Raw genomic sequence first — 14,999 nt, 5'->3', positions numbered from 1 at the left:
ACGCGAACTACAGGTCCCGGCGGGCCGCGGGGGCGGGCCGTGCGTGCCGCGCGTGCCGAGCAGGCCGCGGTGCCGGGACCGCGGCGATGCTGGAGGAGGCGGGCGAGGTGCTGGAGTCGGTGCTCAAGGCCTCGTGCCTCCCGCTCAGCGTCCTGCTCTTCGTGCCCGCCGTGCTCTTGCTTCTGGGCCCGCCGCCCGCCGCCGAGGCCGCGCACGAGTTTACGGTCTACCGCATGCAGCAGTACGAGCTGGGCGGGCAGCCCTACGGTGAGAGAACCGCGCGGCCCCGTCGGGCTCGGCTCCTCCGGGAGGTCGGACCCCGGGCAGCGGCCTCTTCAGGGGTGGTGGGCCCTGGGAGGAACCTCGGCCCCCGGGGAGGAGCCTCGGGTAGGCCGCGGAGCCGCGGGCGGCCCGTGGAGGGCAGTCTGGCCCAGAAGAGGCCGCAGGAGGGCTCGCGGGGGCTCTGGGAGGCGGTCAGCCGGGCCCGGGGTCAGGCCCAGGAGCGGGGGAGGGCGCAGGAGGGCCCCATCTGGCTGAGTTCCAGTGCCCAGGCTCAGCACTGCCAGGACGGTGCTGAGAGCTCCACCGTGGTGACCTAGAGGTAGCCAAGGACCCCACGGGCTTGTCTATGGCTGAGCTCTGTGTTTTGAGTCCAGCTGCATCCCTCCTGCATTCTGGGACACTTGGTCCTGAGCTCAGTTTTGTTCTCTTGCCTTTGACTCCTCTATTGACAGGTTGATTCTTCTTCAATCTCTTCTTCATTCTCAGCAGTATCTGTTGCTCCAGCGGCTTCATTTCAGGGCCTATCCTGTTACAATTCTTCTGTTGTGTTACAGTTGACTTCCTCTGTTCTGTTACTTCCAGGCTGCTGATTGTGCAACACCTTTCCAAGCCAGAAACACACCCTGTTGTGTGAATCCTTGAAGTGCTGTAACCCTCAGCCTCCACCCCTGTGCACTCACGGACCCAGAATCAAGGGTTGTTTCTGAGTCTTCTGTAGATATTTTATTCCAGGCCAGGACATGTGCTCTGTTCATGAGTGACTCTTCCTAAGTTTCAGACTTATGTTAACAATCTGGCATTACAGCCTCAGGTTTCCTCTGTCACTTGATGGATTGTGTGTTTCCTTTGCTCCTTCCTACCCCCTTTGGGTAGCTGATGGTCCTGTACCTTGTGTGTTCTGAGATGTCCTTCAGGATAAAAGCTATTTGTTGTTCCAGCCAAAAAGACCAAATACACATTGCCACTCAGTCTCTTCTTGCAGGGGGAAGAGTTTTTTTGTCAGCATCAGTCATAGAGCAATTTAAGAACAAACTTGAACTTCTCTAATGCTGACAGAGTTCTTTAGTTTATAAATGAATTATTATTAACCAGCTCTCTGTAGAGAAACTCCAGAAAATCAATCTGTCTTGCTGTGCTGTCAGAAAACACTTGTGTCTGCTCTGTTTAGGAGTCAGAGGAGCAGAATTTTGGGTCCACATATTGCTATGTTTACACATCATTCTTTGGGAAACTGGGGAGGGATTATCCTCCTTTTGAATCATTTTTTTTTCTGATTGGAGCAGGGGTATTCTTAGTACTTGTTTGTTGTACAGTGTCAGAGTTCTGTGAGGAGAATTTACATCACTCCTCTTTGAACAGAGGCTCAGATGCCTTCTGGAGCACCTTGTTCCATCCCTGACTGTGTGGGGGCATAGAGGGATGAGGTCCTCTGTAGGTGCCAGAGTTATAGAAGAATAAACTGAATTTGGAGCATTATAAATTGTAAGGTGGATTTGAACCTCTCTGTACAAGATATCCTTTTGGTCCTCCCTTGGAGAATGCAGGAGCTGCTGGCAAGCCTACAGGCTGCTGTTCTCCCAAAGAATTGCATTTCCATGTAGGGGATTTGATATGCTGGAGCTGAGAGTAGGAGAGAGCGAGCAGCTAGGAGCAGCCTTCTCATCTGTCACTTCCCCAGCTACAGACCTGTCCTTGTGGGTGGGCAAGAGCAGCCTTTTGGGTGACACAGGGTAGCCTGGTGTCTCTGCACAGCCTCCATCCTCTGCATGCAGGGGTGATCTTACAGCTGGGGGATGCGGGAGGCTCTAGAGAGACCAGGCTCTCTCCAGAGGTGTTGCTGCCAGCAGGTATCAGGTGCAGGTGAGCAAACAGCCTGTGTGGTTGTGTTGAACAGGTATAGACTGGAATGTGGGCAAGGCTGTATAGTGCTGGAATAAGGGGAGTCTGGCAGGACGTGGCCGCAGAGGTGTTGCTCTGATGGATGCAAGAAAAACCACAGATCTCTGCTCCTTCTTGGATGAGGAGGAAGAGGCGGACTTAGCTTTCTGCAGGTCCTGGCTGCTCCGAAGTTCATCCAACTGTCACAAAGACTGTTCTGAGAAGGAGCTAGGCTCGAGCAGAGGGGATATGTTGCAATGACTGACAAGGCCTGTTGCTGTTCTCTGCTGCCAGGCACCAGGAGCGCAGTGCTCAACACAGAAGCGCGCACAGTAGAGGCGGATGTCCTGAGCCGCCGCTGCGTCATGATGCGGCTGGTGGATTTCTCCTACGAGCAGTACCAGAAGGCTCTCCGCCAGTCAGCTGGGGCTGTGGTCATCATCTTGCCACGATCTATCTCTTCTGTTCCACAGGATGTTGTAAGGGTAAAAAAAAAATAAAGTTTTCTTTCTCTTCCGATGGGAGATTTATTTGAGAGAAGCTTGGGTTGCCGCAGGACTGGAAGTTCCTGTTGTAATGCACAACAAGTCATACTCTAATATTAAAAATTACCTCTCTGCTTTGGTTGTTAATATTTTCCTGCCCTCTTTCGTGTTTAGCAGATGCTAAGTTTGTGTCTCACTTAAATCCTCAGCAATTCATGGAGATAGAGCCAGAAATGCTTGCGATGGAAACCATTGTGCCAGTCTACTTTGCCGTGGAAGATGAAGAGCTGCTGTCTATCTATGAACAAACACGGGCTGCTTCTGCATCACAGGGTTCTGCCTCAGCTGCAGAAGGTGAGTTCTAACAAGTGGGGGAAAGGTTTGAGGAAGACAGGCCTGGGAGCAGTCTGGTGTGTCCTATACACCATGAACCACTGTTCTGTCACATTCATGTTTATTCTGACTTTGTCAAAGTGTTTTGAGAGTCAGTGGAAGAAAAACCCAGTATGAGAGAGTATTACTTGACTGTATTTGGAAATACAGTTGCATGAGGTTCTCAGCTTCACACTGTGGCAAATAAGATATAAATCAAAACTAGGTTTAAAACAACATTGAAGATGTTAAGTGATGGTGGTGTGTTGGTAGAAGCTGAAGCTTTTTGTCTGACCACAACTCCATTTGGTGCTTCCATGTATCCCCTTATTGACCTGTCTTATTGACCTGCTGTTTATGATTAACTTTAGAACTGCTGGAGAAAAGCTTTTGTTTTAGGACAGAATGAAGATGTATGGTCACCAAGAAACTGTGTCATTGCATAAACACAAGTGACAAGTGAGAGGGCTTAAATGGTTTAAAGCTGGTCTTTTCAAAGTGCAGTTAGCAAGGAAAATAAAGGGATGAAACTTCCCCAGGTGTACTTTGTGGTTTTGGGGTTTTTTTGTTCTAGTTCTGCTGCACACGGCAACTGCCAATGGCTTCCAGATGGTGACCAGTGGGGCCCAAAGCAAAGCTATCAATGACTGGCTTATACCCAGTGTGGAGGTGAGTAGTATATGGATTCAAACTGGCAATGCTGATGGGATGAATTATTTTATTGGGACTTCATCAGACATTTGGACTGATAGGGCAAGTCAAGGGAGTCTCAGCCATGTAAGTATCTGAAGTCCTCAAAACTAAGGCCAGGGCAGACTCAGCAGGCATGTAGAAATAAAGCTGTCTTTGTACAGGCACACAAGAGGTGACGTGGAGTGACACTGCTCTCTTTCCTCTGCAGGGAAGGCTGACAGGGCTGGGTGGAGAAGACCTGCCCACAGTTGTGATAGTTGCCCACTATGATTCTTTTGGAGTGGCTCCAGTGAGTATTCTTTTTTCCTGCATCTCTCTGTTCCTGTCTTTTTTTCCCCATATGGCCTCTGCCCATGTGTCTTTTCTTGTCCTCAAGGATGTGGGGCAGTTACAAGTGAAGCATGGTGGTGTGCTATCTTGAAGCTGTTCTGGTATGTGAGAATCAGTCACAGTAGGTTTGTCACCTTGTCTTTGTCCCGCTTCATCCTGCAGTGGCTGTCACACGGTGCTGACTCCAATGGCAGTGGTACCTCAGTGCTTCTGGAACTGGCCAGGCTGTTTTCCCGGCTCTACACCTACAGGCGTACCCATGCTGGGTAAGAAACTGCCCTGTTTATGCTTAAATGTGTGTAGCTGAGAACAGATAAGATGGGCTTTTGCTCCAGACCTGCAGGGTGTTACAAACAGTCCTTCAATTTGCTCCGTTTTGTTTCCATCTGAGTACAGCTGCTGTTAATGGCCAAGCTCCTTCCTCTGTTCTCTTTGCTGTAGCTCTGCTCAAGCTTGGGGACAAGTGGAGGGAACGATGTGGGAAGTAGACTCCATCCTCAAGCAATGGGAACTCCCCCTTTTAATCTGTCTTGCCATTCCCTGAGTATGTGGCATGTAGGAAGTGTTTGTTAATGGACAGTTTGCCCTGGATGTCAGGTGCTGGTAGTTGTGATTTTACCGCACCTCCAAGACTGAGTAAAGGAGTTCTTGGGAGCACAGCATGCTAATGCTTTTCTGGCTTCTTTGATGGGCAGGTATAACTTGCTGTTCTTTGCATCTGGAGGTGGCAAGTTTAATTATCAAGGAACTAAGCGGTGGCTGGAAGACAATTTGGACCACACTGGTGAGTAAGGGGCTGACATTCCAGCATGTTCTGTGGCAAAGTCTGTGTCAATACGGTTGTGTTAAATGTCTGTTATTAATTGTCAGTCCTCCTGTGAGAATCTCCTTGTGTGAGCCTTGCTTTTTTGGGATGGAAGTCCCAGCACAAGACATAGCAATAAAGGTTTGTATTTTTCTGTTTCAGATTCCAGCCTGCTGCAGGACAACGTAGCATTTGTTCTCTGCCTTGATACTCTGGGCAGAGGCAATAGCCTTCATCTCCATGTCTCAAAGCCTCCCAAGGAGGGGACCTTGCAGCATGCATTTCTGAGAGAACTGGAGATGGTAATGAAAAACATTTTAGGTACATGGGAACTTGGGACTTAGTGTGGGGAGCTGCAGCTCTCCAAGAGAGGAAGGATGATGTAAAGAAATGGTGTGCCATTGCAATATTTCATGTATTATTTATGGTCACTTGATTTGAAGTGCAGACAAGTTCTCATGCTGCAGTCCTAAATGAAGCAGAGTAGATCTGCTGCATTTTCCACTGCACTTCCTTATGGCTTCCTTATGTTACCCTGTGGTGACATTAAAACGGCTCTTTTTGATATGAAACCAGCTTCATAATGGCAATAACTGCACCTTACAGGGGGAGGTGTGTTTACCTTCTGGAATGCAGAAAAAGTGGGTCTAGGCAGACAGGGCAGTGCACGATGGGATAATGCAGTGGGCAGCATGACACCCGTGTATGGCTTGTCCTTTCCCTCAGGTTGTTGCCAGCCAGTTCCCAGAGGTGAAGTTTTCCATGGTGCACAAGAAGATTAACTTAGCTGAGGACATGCTGGCATGGGAGCACGAGCGGTTTGCGATCCGACGCTTGCCAGCATTCACCATCTCCCACCTGGAGAGCCACCGTGACAGCCTCCGCAACAGCATCATGGACAGGAGGTGAGAGGCCTTAGGGAAGGAAGGCTGCAGTTTAAATCCAGCCCGTAGACCCAAGTTGGCTTCACAGCTGCTTGTGTTGTTCTGATGGTCAGGAGACAGGTGACAAAAACACCGCGAGTTGGGCTCTGGATTCAGGCTCGTGCATGATGCAGTGAAAAAGGGCTGTTTCTAGACGAAGCTGATGCCATTGGCAAGTCCATAATCCCCTCTTTTTTCTTTAGGGCACGGATAGACACTAAAGCACTGATCAGGAATACTAGGATCATTGCTGAAGCTTTGACAAGGGTCATCTACAATTTAACAGACAAGGTAAGAGCTGCCCACCTCTTGCAGCCTGCCCAACCAAGCTTGCTCTCACCAATAGCCTGGATTGCTTGTTTATTTCCTTTTTTTTTTTGCCATTGCAGGGAGCACCTGCAGATATGCAAATCTTCACAGATCAGATGGTGAGCACAGTGTGGTTTTGTAACCTGTGGGAAGAAAGAATCTAGAGTCTGGGAGAGAGGTCTGGTCTCAGCATGTGTGTAGTTGATGCCCTTTATTTGGTGGTATTTTTCTGTAGCAGATCCAGCAGGAGCAACTGGAGTCAGTGATGGACTGGCTGAGCAGTCAACCCAGGGCTGCTCAGCTGATTGATAAAGACAGCACCTTCCTCAACACCTTAGAATATTATATGGGACGCTACCTGAAGGATGTCAAGCAGCATCATGTAAAGGCAGACAAACGGTAAGAAAGGAGATCAAAGAACCAGCCAGGGCATGCAAACTGGCTTCCCCCTCTAAAGAACTGTCTCTGAGCTGCAGCTTTTCTGGTTTCTTGGCATGCAGCTGGAAGGGATTGCTCTTTTCTGCTCTTCTGACAGTTTTGGTTCATGCTCTCTGTTCTCCTAGAGAAAGCTGTTTACCATTCCTCACAGCACAGTAACAAGACCCAGCAGCTCCCTCTGTCTGAAGAGCTTGTTTTTTCACTGTTTTGGTTCCACCTTTCCCACTCTGAGTGCAGGAAAAGACTGAGGTCTCCTAGACAGCTTTCATTAATTGCAAAAGGGCAGCTTGCATCCCGTCTTAGTGAACACAGGGAGGAACCTTTCACATGGCTCTTTGGAGACAGCTGAATAGCATGTGTTCTGAATTGTGTCCTTAGGCTTCTGATTTAGGGAAAAGAAAGACCTGATGACTAAAATCAGCTCAAAATTAGTATGTGAGGTGGTCATGCTTCCCTGCCTCTGGTTGGGTGGACTCCTTGGGGACAGGTCTGGGCCATCCTTACTCCAGTGTCAAGAAGTGTAATAGAATCTGAAAAATTTCTTCTTTGCACAGGGATCCTGAGTTTGTTTTCTATGACCAGCTGAAACAGGTGATGAATGCATACAGGTATGGAATTCCCTTGAGCACGTTGGGCTATTGTCTCACTCTGTGGCAGCAACTGCTGTAGCAATTTCACATATCCTTTCTTTATGACAGGGTCAAGCCAGCGATCTTTGACCTGCTTCTAGCTGTCTGTATTGCAGCCTACCTGGGTGTTGCCTATGTTGCAGTGCAGGTAAGAGAAGAGAAGCAGGAAACAGACGTATTATTTTCCTTATAAATCACGGTAGCACAGTAACTGGTGTTCACACAGTCCCAGCACTAAAGCTGGAACAATAATGCCATCCCACTCTAAAAGCAGTTATCCACCACAGCTGGCTGTTTTGGTGTATGTCTTTGAGTATTTCAGTTGGCTGTGCTGAAGGCAGTCTCTTGCCATTCTAGTGCAAAACTGGTTTTTTAGAGCTGTTTCTTGTTGTCAAGGACATGCATAACTCACTTGCTAAGCTATTTTGCCTTCAAACTGAGACTTCTCAAGGCAACTAAAATTTGCTGTAATGTTAAAAGTTTGTTGCTTGTAGTAAGGTAGTGTTAGGAAATATCTGAACTTGGGATGCAACTTAGAAATGCATCTTCAGAGTTTTGGTTTCTTTATTCAATGAAACCATAAATACATCCTGTGCCAGTAATCCTGGAAATGTGATACTCCATGCCTTGGCCAGCCTGTTTATATGTGATGTTTTTGTGTAAATGTTAACCAAGCCACTGTGAGCGAGGCTTCTGATCCTGTCTGGGCTCAGGAGGAACATGAATGAAAGGGAAGCATTTTAGGTCACTCTCAGTTTTGATCTCTTTGTGTTATTTGTGTTTGTTATTTGTTTGGGAAAACTACAAGCATTTAAAAATACAATGTAACAACATAAACAGGAAGGAAAACATATACTTGGATTTGTCAGCTATCTTCCTTACTTTTGTATTTGAATTTGAAATTGTTTGAAGCCTGGATCTCGTTACATCAGTCAAATATTTGAAGTAGCTGTTATTGAATCAAAACACAAGTAACCAAAGCAAAATCAAAAGAGGGATTAAGTTAATTTCTAAGTCACTGGTGAAATGGTGCAAGAGAAGATCTGGTTAAAGGACTGTGAATTACTGGGAATCTCTGTGTTTGCCTGGTTTGTTTTTACATTTGTGACACTGCTGGCAGCAGTGTTTCTACAGCGACCAGGATCCTGCAGGTGTTTCAATCTGAAGCTTTCTCCCTTTCAGAAGGAACAGAATTGCATCAAAAAAAATAAAATCTTTAACAAGTGGTTGCATCTTCACAAAGGGGTGATACACACCTACACAAACACTTTTGTAAGCCATCACTTTCTGTACAACTTGAAGTAACTGGCTTCATTGTCGTAATTCCTCTTAATTCATCAAATCTCACTCCATCTTCAGAGTGAGAGTGCTAGTGGATGATTCAAACTAGGTACTGCATTTGCACATTGGTATTGTTTTAAGCCTTCTACTAAGTTTTCTGTCTGTTTAGAACAGCCATGGTTACTTCTTTTCGTTCTTTTTCCAGCACTTTGGTCTCCTTTACAAGATGATACAGAGATTATCCCTTAAAACCAAGCAGCAGTGAAGCAACAAGTCATCACCCACCCAGCAGCACTGAGCCATCGGTGAGCCCATCGGAAACCTTCTGCCTTCCATTGAACCCTGCTATTTCTCTTCCTCTTTGCTACTGTACAGAGGGGAGGAAGGCATAAAGAAAATGAAATTTTAACTCTTGTGCACCTTTTAAGTGCTTTTCTTCACCTTCTTCCCCTGACTTGCACCGTGTCTGTTTTCCTTTGCATTTTGGTGAGAGAGAGGCTCAGAGACTCCACCAATTCCTGCAGTCTTATTCTGGGCAGCTTCTATGAGTGTAAAACAAAGTCCAACACCTTCATGGACATGTGTCATACAGCCAACTTGGAAACTGAAACTACAGAGTGACGTGTTGTCTCTGCCCAGCAGACAAGGACTCGGAGCAGTTGTTTAAAATTAAAGTGAATGCAATTAGCGTGTTTCCTTATGGTACCTCTTCCTTAAATTCACTGCCTGGCTTTAGTGAGGTGTGCTGAGCAAGCAAGCAAGCACCTTTTTGCATTTTGTTTAGACTGCAGTAACTCATGCCCTTTTAGGAGGTGCACTGTGAGTGATCCTGACTGTTATTGCCAGGACGAGGAAAGATTGCTGAGATGGGTTTCTGGTATTAGGGTTCTTGCCAGGACAGGTTCTCTCCTGTCTGTGTTGGAGGATGCATTTTGCTGTGTACTTGTTTACTCTGGAAGTTTATGGTCTTTGGACAGTTCATGGCTGCCACCACTCTGTGCTAAACTCTTTCTTGATCTTTGAGGGGTGTTCTGTTGTCCCAGCTGCTGCAGGATTGTGTTCTGCGCTGTTCCATGTACTTAAACAAGCTGGTTGCATCCATAACAAGAGCAAGAGCAGCCCAGACCTGGAAAATATATCAAGATACTGACTACAAGTCCTAGACTAGTTGTAGTTCTAGAAGATAACCTAATGGAGTATTGTTCCTGCCACCCTGCAAGGTTTGAGTCCTTCCCCTGATCTGTCCTATGTACATGACATCTTTTCACAAGCCACAGTGGATACCTTTTTTTTTTTAATTCTTTACACTATTACTTGTAATTAAAATAGCATATTTTACAGGGGCTGAAAAGCTATTGTGGGTTTGAATGAAGGTGTACCTCTTTTTCTTTGTATGCAAGGAAAAGTCAAGCTGTGCATTCTTGTCTGCACACAGCTGCTGTGCACGTGCTTGTTAAAAAAGGGGTTGTTGTGACCAGTCACTGGCCTTGTCCTTTGGATGGGCACCAAAGCACTGATTTCCACACATCTTTCACCATAGTCTCCTTCTTGGAGTACCCTTACCTTGCTTTCTGCTACTTTAAATGTGTAGCAACTTGTTTTTTAAAGGGTCTTGTCTTTTCCAGGACAGATGCTGGTGTCAGCAGCTCACCATCATATCACCAGGTGGCATGGTGCCAAGCACTCCTGAAATATCAGCCCTGCAAGGGAAACCTGCCTTTTCCTGATCTTTGAGTGCTTATTTGAAATATATCCCTCTGCACGCATGAAGTGTTCATGACACTCCTTTGCCAAATGAATTTATAACGACTTCAGAAGTTGCTGAAGTGCCTGAAAGACAAACCTTGATTGTTTTCCACTGGCTTTTATGCTGTGCCCACAGACATTACAATATGCACCATGGGAAGGTGCATTCTCTGTGCTGGGTAGGTTTAGAACATGCATGGTACAGTGGTTGTCTGAAGAACTCTGTAGGCTCTGAATGTCTGGAAGGAGTTTCAAAGTCCTCCAGCTACATCATACATTTTTCTGGTGTGTTAAACTTAGGGAGGTGGTGTTCCCTCCAATCCAGCAGATTACTTAACCAGTCCTAATTATTCCCTCTGTTACTTTGCTGAGAAAAATAGAAAAAATGATTAGCAATCCTGCTGCAGCTTGAGTTGATGAATATAAAATTTGCCAGTAGTGCGCAAGAGTGAACAGAACAGGCCCAGAACATTATTCCTTGCAGTGGAGACTGTCAGCCCTCAGTCTTCCAGATGAGAAGCTCAAAGTTCAGAGTCAAAAACTTCCACCAAGGCAACCCAAGTGTAGTTGCAGTTGTGTCCCCGTCAATGCTGTAGCACTAAAGAAAACACTTTAGTTGCATGTGGTGTCAACAATGAGCTGTTAACACTCCTGATGCAGTGCCAACAACTTAAAAGAAAGATGGATAAGATTTATGAGTTTATAAACCTGAAGGGCAGTTGGGACAGTATATCGCTCTCTCCCACACAAGGTTAATTTGTCCCATAATTCTTTTGGATGCATTTTGTGTTTAGCTGACTGCCTTAGCAAGTAGTTTTTACTACAGATGAGAGTTTTTGATCAAAGTGCATGTGTGCTGAAACATATATTCTCAAATCTGAGATAAACAAATTCGAACTTTCTCATAGCTGGAACACAGTGCCCATCCTGGGATTGAATTTAGTTCCCACATTGCTATTTCCACATTGTTGTTTTCTTTGGTAAGTTAACAGAGAAGCTTGCAAATAGACTCTGGTGCTGATCCACACTGCAGCATATCTGATCAATTCTGACACCCACACAGCACACAAAGGCAGAAATTCAACAGGTGTCATGATAAAATAAAAGTTCTCCACAACACAGCAGAAGAGCTCTGTGTAGCTGATTCTTGTTGCCCTTATTTTTACCTATCCTCTTGTGAGGAGTTTGCCTGGCCTATAGGTAAGAATATGGAAGGCATATGTGCACATATACACAAGTGGCTAGCAGCTGATGCTTCTAGCCAGGAAACCATTTTCTTTGCTATTTGTCTGACTTTAGCTGTCAAAGTCTGCAGCTCACAAAAAAATGGTTTTCCAGCAGGGTTTAACTGAAGTTGTTAATGCCTTCTGTCTACTCCCACCTCCACGAGCACTAGTGGGGATTTTATGCAAGTAGTTTGGACTATCGTAGTTTATCTCCCAAATAAGAGAGGTTGGTTTATTGTTAGGAGATAACTAATGCTGTGCAATATGAACTCCACTCTTGTACTCAGTGCAGAGAAGATCCTGAAGCCAAAATGGAATTAGGTATTTCCCTATCTGTGGCTGAAAGAGTCACCATAATCTATTCAGATGTTCAAAACCACAGCTACCCAAAATCATTGTGGGGCTTGGTTTTGAGAGTTTTTGTTTGTTTTAAATCTTGCACTCTCATACTGTTCATAGCACAAGCTCAAATCCCAAACTTCTCCTGCTCCCTGTGGCCAAGCTGGGTTTTACATTTCAGAGCCATTCAGTCTTGACTCACTGATGTGAAATGATGGGGCTGCTACTATATGTCTCAGTAAATTAGGCCTCTGGGTGCTTGAGTGTGGGCTCCTGCTTGCTCACTTTGATCTGTTTAATTTCCATTTGTAGTTATCGCATAGCAACTTCAAGGTTATAATCTGGAATATTTGCAGCTCAGGAAAAAGATTTGATTTATCTAGCAATGTTAACTCAATTATTTATCTCTTGTGTGCCCTAAAGAACAAATGTATATTGAGGTGAATATTTAATAGCTAATAGAAAATTCACTGCAGTTGATTTACATATTTTTTGGACCATAAATGTAATAATATTTAAGTATTTTAACTTTTTTCATTTTCTTATTTGTTTGTCTCTTTTTCCCTTGGAAAAATAAAGTGAGTGAGTAGGTTTGATGGACAGATTTGTCAGAGAACTATTTGCTGATGGAAGCTCAAAAAAATGGAGTCTCCTTGCATTATTTGGAGGAATAGATCCCTCTACAAAAAGGAAGAAAATCCATGTGTTTAAAGGCTTCCTCCCTTCTATATAGTCAAAAGTAAAATAGTATGACACAAAACATTTACAAATCCCAGACACGACTCCACCACCTTGAGGTGAGCAAATTCCTGTAAAGTTTCTATGCAAAACAGCTTTGATACTGAGAAGAACTGGTTACCTCAGAAGCCAACACTGTGTGCTCATAGAGATTGTTGTGCCTCTGTCATTACCAAATGACCATTTGAACACTAAACTATTTATTCGAGTTATAACCATGGCAAGAGATCTGTTCCCTGAGCATGAGTTTGTCCAAGTCTTACATGGACAGTGGTCATAGTTGTGGAGTGGGAAAGGGACCTAAACACTACAGAAAGGGAGAGTCAAATGTTGTACGTTTATTCTGCCTCCTCCAGTGGCCCCTCTGAAGGGGTTCTCTGTGTTAAGAGCCTTCTTTCAAGAACCAGCTGCTTCCCAGCCCCGGCCCACCTGGGTGCAGGGCTGTGCACGGCCCGGTGCCGTCTCTCAGGGTGTCCCTGCTGTGCCTGGTGTGACATGGGGCAGGGTGGGCAGTCTCAGGGTGTCCCCACTGTGCCTGGTGTGACATGGGGCAGGGTGGGCAGTCTCAGGGTGTCCCCACTGTGCCTGGTGTGACATGGGGCAGGGTGGGCAGTCTCTCAGGGTGTCCCTGCTGTGCCTGGTGTGACATGGGGCAGGGTGGGCAGTCTCAGGGTGTCCCTGCTGTGCCTGGTGTGACATGGGGCAGGGTGGGCAGTCTCAGGGTGTCCCTGCTGTGCCTGGCTGTGACATGGGGCAGGGTGGGCAGCCTCACCCGGCTCCGGCGCAGTGGGAGCATCTCCTGACAGCGGAGCTGCACCAGCCCCGCGCCAGCTCAGCCAGGTGCTTCTGTTTCTGGACTCTGCCTTTGTCTCAGATTCCAGCTTTCCCATCTGCAGCTAGTCTGAAGAAGCCAGTCAGGTGTGCTACTTGATGCTTACCCCTCTGAAACCTCTCCTGCTCCTGTTTCTAGGGATTGCCCTGTCCACAGAACAGTGGAAGGAGCTGGAGATCATTCCCGAGATTGATGCTGCTGTCAAGAAATTATAAGATGAAGAATCTTGGACACCTTCAATCTATTTACTTTTCCTTAGGTGCACTGACATATAAAGACAAGGATTCTCATCTGGGGCCTCTTTCTCACGTTGATGAGGCTTCCTCACGGAGGTGGTGGTCATGCTGAGAAGACTAGAGACTTCTCTTTTCAAGAAGTAGCTTGTAATAAGCACCTGAAACTAGAGCCAGTGCTGTGAAGTGAGATTTCAGCACCTCTGGTCTCATGCAGACTTGAGGTCTGTGCTGGTGAGGGACATGACCACAACCTGGCTTTCCAGGGGTAGATGGCTTCTGTCTCCATTGTGGAGTCCTTTAACTGCTCTACATCTGTTACTGACTTACATTTTGTTGACTATTGAGTAAGATGGTTTGTATACCTCATGCTGGCATCCTTTTGTGTTTCCTCTACATGCTATATTGGTTTTTTGAGTGAAGGCATTATTCTACTTCAGCAACTGGTTGGTCTGTAGAGGTTGAATATGCACAACACAGGTGTTTGCATTATAAAAAGAAGAAGTGTAGTGTTTCACAGGCTGCCACCTCAACTCTTTGTTTCAGGCACCCTTCTCTGTAGGTTGCTTTGGATTTCGCTTTTAGGAGAGTGCTTTGTAGTGTTTTTTCTCATGATATGTTCCCAAATACTCCTGCTATGTAGAAGCAGTCAGGCAGCGGGCTGCTCCAGGTCACGGGAAGGGCACACTACAATGTGAATCATTCAAAGGAAGTGGTAATTAGCAGGCCTGTTAAATAGAGGGGAAGTTAAAGAATATCCACAGAGAAAAATGACAAACTATGAAGAGAGTGGAGAGAGGATATTTTATGCTTGAGCTCTAAATGGATCCCACTCTGTGATCAGCAAGCACAGCCTTCCTCAGCAAGACTTTTCCAGACTTTACAACAGCTTGCGTCTTCCATCTATTTTTGGGGTTTCTCTTGTCCTGGTTTCCATAGTATCTGAATGCTTCATGCTCTTAAAAATACCTGACACTTACAGCACCTTGGTGAAGTAGGAGATACAAAGGCCCTTGCTCTTTAGAGCTGCCGGGGCTGTAACAGCTCAGGGATGTGTGGAAGATGTGGGGTGGAGCACTGAATTGAAAATGCTCTTTTCTAGAGGCTGGATTTGTCACTGCTGGATTAGCCTTTCACTAGGGATAGCAGGAGAAAAAAAATCTTTCTTCATAAAACTTCTCAAAAATATTTTGAAGGGCTCAGTGCTGTAGCTGCTTGCAGCAGGGGTGGAGATGAGTTGACTTGATGATTGAGGCATTCTCCTCTAATCTGGTGTTCAGCTATTCTCTATTCTGGTGTCACTTTTCTTTCTTTCACGTGCTTTGCTTTCAAGCATTGGAAGAAACAGTTTGCAAACAACCCAAACTTTTTGTGTAATGGGCAAGAAGGGGTTTTTGTTGCCTTTTTTTTTTTTTCTTTTAATCAATCCTCAAAGAACAGCTGCTCTTGATAAGAAAGAT

The 14,999-nt window shown here is 45.9% G+C and overlaps 1 protein-coding gene across 3 annotated transcripts; it reads left to right on the top strand.

Moving 5' to 3' along the window:
• The first annotated feature begins 29 nt into the window (after positions 1 to 29).
• On the top strand, positions 30 to 9,120 carry NCLN (nicalin). 3 transcript variants are annotated; one of them, XM_027704566.1, is made up of 15 exons: positions 30 to 267; positions 2,455 to 2,645; positions 2,855 to 2,999; positions 3,592 to 3,686; positions 3,919 to 3,999; positions 4,203 to 4,306; positions 4,736 to 4,824; positions 5,008 to 5,147; positions 5,572 to 5,750; positions 5,972 to 6,059; positions 6,158 to 6,196; positions 6,316 to 6,476; positions 7,070 to 7,123; positions 7,214 to 7,292; positions 8,631 to 9,120. In XM_027704566.1, exons 1-15 carry the CDS (start codon positions 87 to 89, stop codon positions 8,688 to 8,690), a joined length of 1,686 nt encoding a protein of 561 aa, XP_027560367.1. In that variant the 5' UTR covers positions 30 to 86; the 3' UTR covers positions 8,691 to 9,120. The 3 variants fall into 3 exon arrangements, with proteins under 3 accessions (XP_027560367.1, XP_027560366.1, XP_027560368.1); XM_027704565.1 differs by having other exon boundaries at positions 6,313 to 6,476; XM_027704567.1 differs by having other exon boundaries at positions 49 to 267; positions 2,455 to 2,639; positions 6,313 to 6,476.
• The last annotated feature ends 5,879 nt before the right edge of the window (positions 9,121 to 14,999 follow it).

This window comes from Neopelma chrysocephalum, unplaced genomic scaffold (genome assembly GCF_003984885.1).
Source record: "Neopelma chrysocephalum unplaced genomic scaffold, ASM398488v2 Primary Assembly neopelma1_283, whole genome shotgun sequence".
Classification (NCBI taxonomy): Eukaryota; Metazoa; Chordata; class Aves; order Passeriformes; family Pipridae; genus Neopelma; species Neopelma chrysocephalum.
The sequence above is the reverse complement of the archived record's forward strand: the minus strand, read 5'-3'. Positions and strand labels throughout refer to the sequence as shown.